The 11431-nt window shown below is 37.0% G+C and overlaps 1 protein-coding gene and 1 non-coding gene across 2 annotated transcripts; one reads left to right on the top strand and one right to left on the bottom strand.

Annotated features, from left to right (window-relative positions):
* Positions 1–2369: 2369 nt before the first annotated feature.
* LOC103707787 (uncharacterized) lies at positions 2370–9757 on the bottom strand. The gene is made up of 3 exons (XM_008792441.5): positions 8863–9757; positions 6199–6647; positions 2370–3000 (listed from the first exon to the last, which is right to left on the bottom strand). Exons 1-3 carry the CDS (start codon positions 9341–9343, stop codon positions 2668–2670), a joined length of 1263 nt encoding a protein of 420 aa, XP_008790663.2. The 5' UTR covers positions 9344–9757; the 3' UTR covers positions 2370–2667.
* A 1124-nt stretch (positions 9758–10881) lies between these two features.
* Positions 10882–10963, top strand: TRNAS-AGA (transfer RNA serine (anticodon AGA)). Its single transcript has one exon. It is a non-coding gene; the product is annotated as a tRNA-Ser (tRNA).
* Positions 10964–11431: the final 468 nt, after the last annotated feature.

An 11431-nucleotide genomic window follows, 5' to 3' on the forward strand; every position in this document is an offset into this window, starting at 1 on the left:
ATCTCAAAGTAGTTATTGCGCGATCCAATGATTGGCATCGAGAAAGATGGGGAATCATTCTTTCATATGAAAGATGCAACCCAAACCGTCTGGACAAATACAGGAGTTCGCTTCTATGCCCTTTTTTAAAAAATATCTTTTCCACTAAATCCAATCTCTATCATTAAATTTAAGAGGGGTAAACAGAAAATTTAGTAACTAACCAGGTCGGCAAGTTATTAATTTTATGAATTTTAGAATTCCCTGTCCCGCAATCAGATTTTCCAATGGCCTCCACTCCATCCGCCCCAATCTCACCAGCCCTTTCTCTCTAATTCAATTTTTTATTACCCATACAAAGAATAGTATTAATCTTTTAAAGCCACCCTGCAGATAATTTATAAAGAAGCCATCATGGTATGCAACAATAGCCAATACAGAGGTACTCAAGCCATGATCCCATGCAAGTTTTCTTTGGCATTCTTTAGCTGCCTAGAAGCATCAAACTGGCCTGTCCTTCCACCTGCAAAGGCAGAGAATTGCCCAATGTTCACTGTTGCTTCAAAATAGTCCCACATAGCTTGCTTCAGAACCATCCCACAATAAGTTTAATGAAAGTTAATGTAACTGTTACTCACCTGCAACAACTTGTGCATTTCTGCATTCATTATCAACAACATTCAGCAACGGAACTGAGATTTTGGTTTATAAAGGAGGGAAGAGGGAGTGGGGGATAGTATAAGTTATTATTTATTAATATAGTGAACAATTGAGGGGGGTTTTGTTTTATAAAAGGGGAGGCACAAGCCACCCAAATTTATTAGTCGAAAATTTTGATGGTATAGGTACAAGAGAAAAGAGGAAAAGGCAAAAAAATCAACTTATTACAAAGAAAGGGAAGGCATGAAAAATTAAAAATAGGAGGTTAGAACAATGGTATCAGGGGTAGAGAGTTTAGACCAAATTCTCTAAGAGTACAGGCCACGAAGTAAAGAGACACGGGTGGCAATTTAACGTAGGATGTGGAATCTTGTTCATCCTAAGAGAGAGAACTAGACATGGCCCCTCCCACCTCAAATTCTACGCCAGCACGATAATGATGCTTTACAAAAGACAAATTATATCCCGCACCACATACACCAACGTGACTATGCACCACACCAATCAAATCGTCCCGTTCCTATGGGCCAATTACCGAGACGAGCGTACGATGAATGGAGCCTACACGAATGAGACGACCTAATTGGTGTAATGCCACGTGGTGCAGGATATAATTTCTCCTTGCCGACCCTTTGATCTTTGAAGTACCAGAGGGAGAGGTGTCAAGGGTGTGGAAGTGGGAGCTCCCCTACTGCCCCTAAGGCCCAGACCCTGATCATCTCGAGCATGCGCATTGCTTGTTTTGATCTCAGCAATATTTAATCAAACAGAACAATGGATGGTTTCTTTTCCAATCAAATCAATGATCACCATTTACTAACAGAACATAAAATGGCATGTATGCACCATGACAATTTGCAAATTGAGGGGTACGATTGCTCCGATCAAATTGCAAATTTATTAGCTCAAGACAAAATAAGAGCAACAATCTAGCAAACGTTATGTTGGCACCTTGGGGATATTGATTACTTTTTAATCCTTCTTATTAGGATTTGGAGTTCTCATCTTCCAAAGGACTATGGATTGTGAAAAGTTCTCAAGTTTTCGATCAACATTATTGTCTCTAGCACCCAGGAACCACAAAAGCTTATGGAATAGAACAATCTTCTCGCAATGACTCATTTACTTATTTCCTAAATTTTGTAAACTAGGGTTTGACCCCTTTTTTTGGAAACCAGAGGTTCTAGGTTTGAATTTTGGATGATGCATCTCCAAAAATCTGACCTAGATATAACTACAGCGCAAGCAACTTTCCCACCCTTTTCCTTGAGAAAAGAATGACTCTTGTCTGCTGCTGCCCAGATTTTGCCATATTCCAGAAATTGGTTACAGTAATAGCATCTGCCTTGTGAAATTTTTTTAGAGAAATGTTAGGAGCAGAAAACTTGAAATATAATGCACCTTGGCCAGATTTGTGACAATTTCCATCCCTTGTACTAGCAGCAATTCAGTGGATACCTTATGAGAAGGCTAAGAAAGATAAAGCACTACAACCACAATTATAGTGCCTAATCAGCTAATCCTTTTTTTTTTTCATATTGAATTTTGCATGCTAACACATCGAGATCTTGCCATCATATTTTAAATTTAACCTCTTCAACAAATAATTGTCCACCTTTGTCAAAACAAAAAGAGCTGCTACCATCCCATACAAATCAGGATAATCTCCTTGCATTCCACAGTCAGTGATTCAACCCGCAGCCTTACAACGCAGAATTTCAAACATGGAGTTGAAACAAGCAAGAGTTTCAATATATATAGAACACAATATAGAGTTGACATCTGATACATTTCAGAGAATAGCTACATACCAAGTAATAATCATGCTATCACTTTTTATCCTTCAATTGATAGTTTCTCGCTTTTGGGCATTTTATATCTCTGTGCATGATTTGTCTAATCTCACTCTTCCTTTTCATTTAAATGCAACAATTCACCTGGGATACTCTGTTGCTCTCATATATATGACTTTACCAAGACATGAAGGTGCCTTTTAAGTTTTACTCCCAACATGGCACAACATGCTTGCTAACAAGAGAGATGATCAAGAGCAAAAGAGGATGATTTTTTTATGCTCTCTGGATTTTTTTCATCCTTGTGAGGTGAAGCAAGACTTGCACTCTCCCTCAACCAACATATCTCAATTTCTTTCTCAACAAGCTTCCTCTTGGTGCATTCTAACACATACTCCAACTCTGCTATCCGCTCTTGCTGTTTTGTATGTAGAAGCTCATGCAACCTTCGCTCCAACTCCAGTGCAGAAACTCCACTAGATTCGCCATTATTTTCTTTCTTAGGTTCAATGTCTTGTCCAACATTTATACTGAAGCTTCCAGAAGAATCACTGCTCTCACCGGTCAACTGTGTATTTGAAGAAAATATAAGAAAATATATTGACTAAAAAGAGGTGTGTATATGTGTATGTATCTCAATGCCAAATAACTTTGAACATAAAGTGAAGATGCATGCTGCCTCACAAAAAAGATCATCATGGGGTTGACATGGAAACCTATCTAATATGCACATTGAAGTCATCATTAAAGATAAATGTCTAGGATGAAAGTACTACTGCATAACCAGAATTAATGAGAGCTCTATGTTGTCACATTTTGGTTACAAGATTGGGAATATTATTGGCAAAAAAAAAACATGAGAGTGGAAAAGGCACAGTACTAGGTCGAAACTTTTTTTTATAAGAAAGGTACTATCATGCATAACCAATTTAATAGGACTGATGAAATAGCATTGCACCATATTAGACAGCATGTGCTAGGTAAAGATTGTATACTTTTAACTGGTGGAACTTCTTTACTTATATATCCAGTTAGTCATGTCCCTTTTCTCCTGATATATCTAGTTAGTGATTTCCTTTATTCATTTTTTTCTTTGCTTGCGAATTTTACAATGATGCAAAGCATTAGAAATGAATAAATGCCAAACACTGCATGTATGTCTTGAAGGTCAAGCAAGATACCGAGGATCGATCTAACAAATACTGATAATATGCAGGCCCTAGGTTAAAAACAAGAATATAGACAGCTGAGTTCAATAGGAAAGAAAGAGAAAAAAAATTACGATATCAAGGGCAAGGGCAGTCAGTACAACCATGAACCATAGTCAATGATATTTCATCTCTAGGGACCTAAAGAGATATAATTATTGGATCTAGACTAAACCCACAAAAAACATATTTGTTTCCATGAGCATAGAGTAGCTTGCATAACTAACCAATTACAGTGGCCTATCCATTTAATATTTAGTTGGTACTTTCAAGTTACCAGATTTTAAGGCCTAGCAAGTGATCCATGAGGATCGTTAGACCTATTGTGGACTACTTTAGCTACTTCAGATAGGTCTTGACAGGGTCCAAGAGCAAGATCTGCCACTTTGGAAGCCAAATCGTGCATCAAAACTTCAGAGGGCCATAACCTCCCCATACGATGTCTAATCAAGGTGCTAGTTTTCTGAAATTTGATAATATTTTGAGATCTATGATGCCGCATCGAACCCTTTAGGACGCACGCAACAATTAGCGCCATATTTACGATGTTTAGACCTCCAAATGGATTGATCAAAGTAAAAGTTTCCTTTTCTAGAGGAAGATTTTGACTGGGCAGAACTCTTACGCTGGGAAGAATTGAGCGAAGCAATTTCAAGCTCTGAGAGGAGTTAAGGTTTTTCACTATTGTCTCCACTAGTCGCAGCTATCTTGGGAAAGCTATGACCTCTTCCAACTATAAGAGGAATCCTGCCCAAATTTTGTAAGTGCGAACCTCAGCAGTATAAATAGAGAGGTTGCGATTAGTTTTATTATTCAATTAATGAAAGAAAAGAGGATCTAAAACCTTACTTTTGAAATTCTCTTATTTTTCATTATTCTTTTGACACATTCAAGTTGAGGAGATTGAAGGACTTTCTTCTTTCTCTGCGATCGGAATAACGAGGGGCTTATTGCTTACCAAGATTGATGCAGAACTAAATTTCTCCCTAAAGATATCACTTTCGTTGCAATTGTTGGTCAACAAACTAAATCTCTATAATTAATTTATTACAACCAAGGCTTGAAAACTTGGTTCTGGTTTCCATTTTGGTGGGCTTGTCGAGTTTTGGTTACTGAAGTTTTGTAAGTTCCAAACCAAGTTGCAAATTTTTAGTCAAAAAAATAAAAATATTTAAAAAATGAAGAAAAATAAAACAACCCAATAAAAGTTATTACACAGTGATTTAGAGTATTTTGTGGCATATAGATTCTTTATCTGCATAGTTTTAACAATTTTATACTGAAGTAAACAATGCATATAAGTGAAATTCAAGTATACTAACATTTGATACTGTAAATATACATATTATTTACTTCTTGAACTTCAATTATCCATACATTCATTGCATTTGGCAATTGCAAAGCTTTAAAATTCCTATAGCATATCTTGTGAAATATCTTGTTAAAATCTTATATTTAATTTATATAAAAACAAAGATGTTCATGTGAAATATCTTGTAAGTAATTGTTTACTTTAGTCTTTATAAAGTACAATAATAACAGACTTTTAAATCTCTCGCCTTCTCAAGAGTTATGTTAATTATCTATCTCCTCTTTTTAACTTAAGAAAAAGGAAGAAAAATCAATAAACATTATACATATATATAACTTATGTGCTTAAATAAATAAAGAAATAACTGCAATCTGATAGTAAATACTGATTTTTTTTGATAAAAAAACCTATGGCTAGTTTCTATTGGTTTCAACCAAACCTATTGAAATTGGACTAAAGCCAATCTATTTCAACCAAATCCTGAAACTACTTAAAACTTAGAACCATGGTTACAACCAGCATGTACTATATATGAAAAATACATAGGTGCAAAATTTGATGCATTTATCACTGCTGATGCAAGTGCTCAAGCTACTGAATGTACTGGAGCAAGATTGTCCTTAGACTGGAAGATAAAAGCAAGCTTTGATGTATAATTAGTAAAAGCAATAACCGATTGGAGGGAAATGACAACAGGAGTGAAAGTTATTGTCTAAATGCATAGAGGGATAAACGAAGAACATGTGTGGTCGGTTAATTTGCGTTTAAGATCAGATGTTTTGTACTTGAAGGAGAGAGAAGAAAAGCGATATCTCTTGAAACAGAGAAGATCAGGCTAATAAATGTATTGTCGTTTTACCTCCTTTGCAATTCCCAAACCAAACCCAAATTGAAACTAATCATGTCAAGCTCTTTGCATTAGGTATTTGAGGCACACTCAAATTTACAGGAAATTGACATGACATACCAATGATAGAGAAAATAAGAGAACACATGGAAACTAATAAGAAGCAAAAATTGTTCAGTCAAAGATGCATAAAATCACAATTATAGCAATGTTGAGTTGAAGAAAAAATGTATGAATTTATGAAATATTTATTTAATGTGGGAGCACCGGACGCAAGATATCTAATTAATTGTTTATCATGATCTAGGTAAGAAAATAAATGGATATCTGGCACAAGTAAAATTATTTCTTTAGTTAAACCAACTATGTTCATGAAGTGAAGCTCCAAGAGAGGTATACCACAATTTTGTGTTGTCCTAGGAGTACAGATGAATCTTCTCCTTCCAAGTTAAGCTGCATACGTTCTATCTCAACTTCGAGCTTTGCTTCCAGTTGATCCATCTTTAGGCGCCTTTTATCAGCATAAATGGTCGACTTTTCATCAGATTCAGTGGCACATTCTGCCCCTTCCTGATGAAAAGATGGTACGCGACTCTGCAAGGGAATAGCCTTGCTTGTACTTACATCACCTGAGCAATCTGGTGCAGAAAAGGCGACACCATTACTTGACTCCAAGAAGGTATAAATAACATCGTTATTTTGAACTTCATCTTTAATTTCTTTTAGCAGAATTTCCAGCTCTGCCTGCATTTTTGTCATTCTTTTGAATTCACTTGCACACTTGGTCAGGAGGAAGACAAGACCTAGCCCCATACCCAGGTTAAAAGATATGCCTTCAGGCTTCTCACCTGGGAAAATAATGAAATGGCAGTACATAAATCCAATTCCAAGCAAAATGGTGCTTAGGTAAAGAGGTGGCATTTTTTCTTAAAAAAGAATATTAAAAAAAGTAATGTAAGTTGAACAAATCTATCAGTTTGATAAATGGACTATATCTTAGATAGTAAGGCAGATAAAACTAGTGATTTGACATGTAGGATATCATATAAATTTTGATTTTGGAAGTAATAATGAACCATAACACAATGAGATATCCAACATTCCAAACTGACACTAGATTCCGAAGACAATCCACCAGGTTTTTAAAGATACTTCACCAGAACTCTCTATATGATTCATATTACCCCTGTGGGACCCAACTAGATATTTCAGAATATCAAAAAATGCAATAAATAAGATAACCAATCATCACTGTGGGGCAGGCAAGACAAAGTTCAAAGATTAGGTTAGCAAAATAATGGCAAGGAATTGATGGTGCAAAAGGCACCTTAATTTGCACCATTACTAAAACCACGAAACCTGCCAATGTAGGATACTTTGAGCCTCACTATAAGCGCATCCACACAACACAAACAGCTGCAAGTAAAAGATGAATGTAGAAAATTCATGTATAAACGAAATGCAAACTTGCATAAAATATAAAAAAAATCAGGTTCTAATCCTCCACATGCTCTATCATCTTAAGATTTGTCAGCAAAATCGTTCTTTACAAATCCAATAATTGAAAACTACAAATTGCCTAATCCAGTAAAAACCCTAGATGTTGCTCAATAACTTCAATTTCAATCAATGTTTAGGCATTGTTTGTTACCATGCCCTTTCCTAACCTGTTAAAATCGAAAGTCTGACTTGTATATATTTAGAAGAACTGTCAATTATTTAACCATGATGTATATTGATTTTGCATTAGAGTATGTGATTTTCTTAGTAGATAACTACAAGTAACATGCATTATGCACACATGCAGATACATATGTTTCATCAGATATTCATTACATTACACTTAAGTAGGGCAAATGTTCGGAAGGAAGAAATGAAAGTGGAGGAGCAATGTACATCAATACAATGAGGGAGCTCCATTAATGCAAAGCAAAGTCATAGCTCTAACAGCACAATGTTTTAGTACAACAAACAGATAAGCGTGTGGGAAGGTTCTGCTCCAGAAAATCATAAAACAGAAGAAACACAATTCAGAAAGCAGCAAAAGTAATAGTAATCCTAGAAAAAGCCACAAAAGTTGAGTAAAAGTAGCAGCAATTTTCTTTTTTCTTTTCTTTTTTCTGTATTTAGTAAAATTAATCTTTCAAGCAATCAAATGCAACCAACGCAGATATGGAAGATACTGATATGGTCATAACGATCATCAAAGAATTTCAACAGCTAATACTATTTGAAACCAAAACCAAATAGAAATAGAACATTAATGACCAAAGCACATAATGCTAACAAAACAGATATACACCAAAAGCAGTGGCAAGCATCATGCCATGTTACAGCGATAGGTTGGTTTGGGTCCATAATGCTAGCAGCCAACAGATTAACAGAGCTGAACTGGTCTACCAACTATATGTATACAAATATTACAGAATGTGAAATATCGAAAGAGGAAGTCACTGTGGTAACAAAAAGAATATCACGTAGAACATCACGAACAGGCTAACTTTCAACAAAGGAACGGGATTCCAGAATTTTTTGATGTCAAAAATATCTATAATATAAAAGCCAGCAACACAAAAATTAAAGCGAACAAGATGGTAGATTTCACTGTCAGCACTCAAAATCCAATTCTGTCAGGCCCCAATATGTAAACCAAATAATATTGCTTTAACAATAAAAGAAAGAAAACTCTAAAGAGCTTTATAACATGGAATTGAAGAGCCCAACCCAAATTCTTTCCCAGCAATAAAAATCCTCCATATATTTAATCTTGAATGATTGCCTTGGGAGAATACTTATAAAAAAAGAAATGATTCCGAGCAAAGACAGATAGTTGCAAAACCAGTATTAACTGAACTATCCACAAAATTTAGCAAAACAGAACCAATCTTCATCAACAGTTACGAAATATATCAACATATCGAACAGATAGATTGAAATTTAAACCAGGTTAAAACTAACCAAAGAAATGTATCAGATCTCTCCTTTTCTATCAAGCATAGCAGAGAAACTCTATTAGGAGCAATTCCGGAAGCAGAAATTAATAGAATTCAAAATTCCAGATACCCGAAGAAACGGAGAGTTTCGTACTACTCCCCCCAGACCCAGGCCCATCCCCCACCACCTCCTTCTCCTTCCCCTTCTTTTTCTTCTTCTTCGTGTTCCTACGGCTATACCTCGGGAACCGCAGCAAACATCCCACTTCACCAACTCCCCCTCCGCCTCCGCCCTCGCCGCCGCCGCTCGGCGACGGCTTCTGAAGAGGGAGAAGCCACCGGAAGAGAAGAGACCGAGGAGAATAAGACGAGCCACCAGTCGAAGAAGCATTCGGAGAAGAAGCGGAAAGAGGAAGAGATAAGGAAAGCTCCCGCCTTTTTCTCTTGCCAGCCCTCATTTCCTCGCCACCGCCGGCGTCGTCGTCGTCGTCAGGCTCGTGGAGGTAATCCACTATTCGCTTCTTCTCTTTCTCCTCCCAACGATCGCCGGCGGTCTCTCCGCCCCCGAAGAATCGGAGGTTCCTCCTTCCCAGCCTCGCGAACACCGCCATTCTATTTGGCGGGAGCCATTGACATTGAATCGTTACGTGAGAACGGGCTCGGCGAGGACGCCAGAAGGACGCAGGAATGGGTTTCAAGTCCGAGTCCGGCTAAAGCTTGCAACAAACCGCTTAAATGGCGGACGAACGGCGTGCTCTCCCAGATTCCCCCGAACCACATGCGCTTGGCACGGCCAATCCGCAACAAAATACGTGACCTTGTTGTTTGTACAAAATTAAACCGGGAATTGACATCACCCTATTCGTTTGTTTGCTTGTGAAATCAAAGTAATCGTAAACTAATGAACGAGCTCGTACCAAACAAAATGAGCTCGCATCAAATGCTGGACTTAAGGGCCCTACTACAATCATAAGCATGCTGGCTCCATCCTTGACCACAAGAAAATTCCTGTGGCCTTGGGCTCCGCTTTGTCACTCCACCATCAATCTTATACGCCAATGTGACACCAGCGTGACATTGCATGTCATGATTCTATCATCCTCTTGTTAGTTATGCTCATACTCGTGATTGGGCCAATTGTCTTGTGCCACATCAGCATGAGCAGAAAGCATAACATTAGTATGTGATTGCTATGATGCAGAACCTTGCTTGGGAAATTTTCGAGCAGCTTCAGCACCGTAACGGTTCATGGTGTATCTCTTTCTGTCCAAGTCCCACACAAATCCATCTTTGGATCATCCATCATTAATATGTATTACTATAAATTTCATCGTTCATATATCTGCATAGATTTCAAAGCAATTAGTGGATGATCTAAAAATGAATTCATATGGAGAAAGGTAGATTGGATTCTTCCTTTACACGAAAGATACAACCCCCATCCCCATCATAACAGCATGCCAACTCCTATAAAAACAAAGAGTTCGTGCATCATGCCCCATCTTTTACTATGATGCCCACTTCACTTCAATTCAAAGTCTTCTTGTATGACCTACAAAGCTATGAAGTCTTTTTCTGGAACATGAGAGACAAAGGCACTTTACCTCACCAAATTAAAGGCAGGCAGTTGCTATAAAGAGATAAAATCAAACAAGAACTGTTGAATTTGTAAATCTTTATGTCAAAAAATATTGAATCCAATAAATGGATGGATGGTTCCACCAGATGCAAGAAGGGCCAAGGGAGCTAGCGTTTGTCTCTTTGGTAGGAAACAAACATTATGGATAAAAAAATACAAGAGGCCAGTGATTTCCGTTGGACATTGGTTTACTTCTTCAACAATGGTAATAAAATACAGCATTCGAACTTGGAACTTGACTACCTAGCAAACCGCTGCTGCAAACTGCGAAGGGAAATGTCTGAGACAAAAGTTTTTATAAAAATGTTCCCTGACAATGGCTTAGACTCAATATAAAGCCGGATTTTGGTGCAATATGTACAGGCTTCGGGTGTTAATTTAGGTCCAAAGTACCAACTTTATAAGGACGGCTCTTAAAACCCGGATCCACAGCCGCCTAGGACCCCCATGTCCTACATGATCTGAGAGTCGTTTTCTTCTATAATAAACCGAGACCAAACTACCAACCATGTGGTCGTGCCGGAGTGGTTATCGGGCATGACTAGAAATCATGTGGGCTTTGCCCGCGCAGGTTCGAATCCTGCCGACCACGTATCTATTTATAACTTGTTAGTCTTTAACAAATAGAAACTATTTTATTTTCATATAATACTTCTTCTCCAATATTTGCTCTTTTTTTTTTGGAACAAATATTTACCTGTTTAGTGGTGTCCTACAATACTTATTCTTCAATATATAAAAGGTAATAAATAAATATCTTCTTTTTTTTAAGTGAGTGAGACATGTTTATGCTATAACTATTTAGGTCTAAATTTTCAGGATACACTGTCTATGGAAGGCTCAACCTACGGTCTTTATTTTTTAAGCAAAAGGTATAATTATTGGGATAAAGGAATTTATATTTTTCTACTCTATAATATTTACTTATTTTAGTGCTCTTCTACAATACTTATTCTTCAATATTTTTGCCTTACAATACTTCTCCAATATTTATTTCTCTTAGTATTGTCCAACAATATTTGTTCTTCAGTATATAAAAGGTAATGAATAAAAAAAAAAA

Source organism: Phoenix dactylifera, chromosome 11 (genome assembly GCF_051530095.1).
Source record: "Phoenix dactylifera cultivar Ajwa chromosome 11, Ajwa_hap1_PhDact_Kaust_v1.1, whole genome shotgun sequence".
Classification (NCBI taxonomy): domain Eukaryota; kingdom Viridiplantae; phylum Streptophyta; class Magnoliopsida; order Arecales; family Arecaceae; genus Phoenix; species Phoenix dactylifera.

What these genes read in the sequence shown, in the direction of transcription:
- LOC103707787 (XM_008792441.5), bottom strand. Translation starts at nt 9,343, where the DNA reads ATGGCGGTGTTCGCGAGGCTGGGAAGGAGGAACCTCCGATTCTTCGGG. An exon ending in GAAACTCTCCGTTTCTTCGG is followed by an intron (nt 6,648 to 8,862) that starts GTATCTGGAATT and finishes TTATTTTCCCAG; the next exon opens with GTGAGAAGCCTGAAGGCATA. An exon ending in TAGGACAACACAAAATTGTG is followed by an intron (nt 3,001 to 6,198) that starts GTATACCTCTCT and finishes TCAAATACACAG; the next exon opens with TTGACCGGTGAGAGCAGTGA.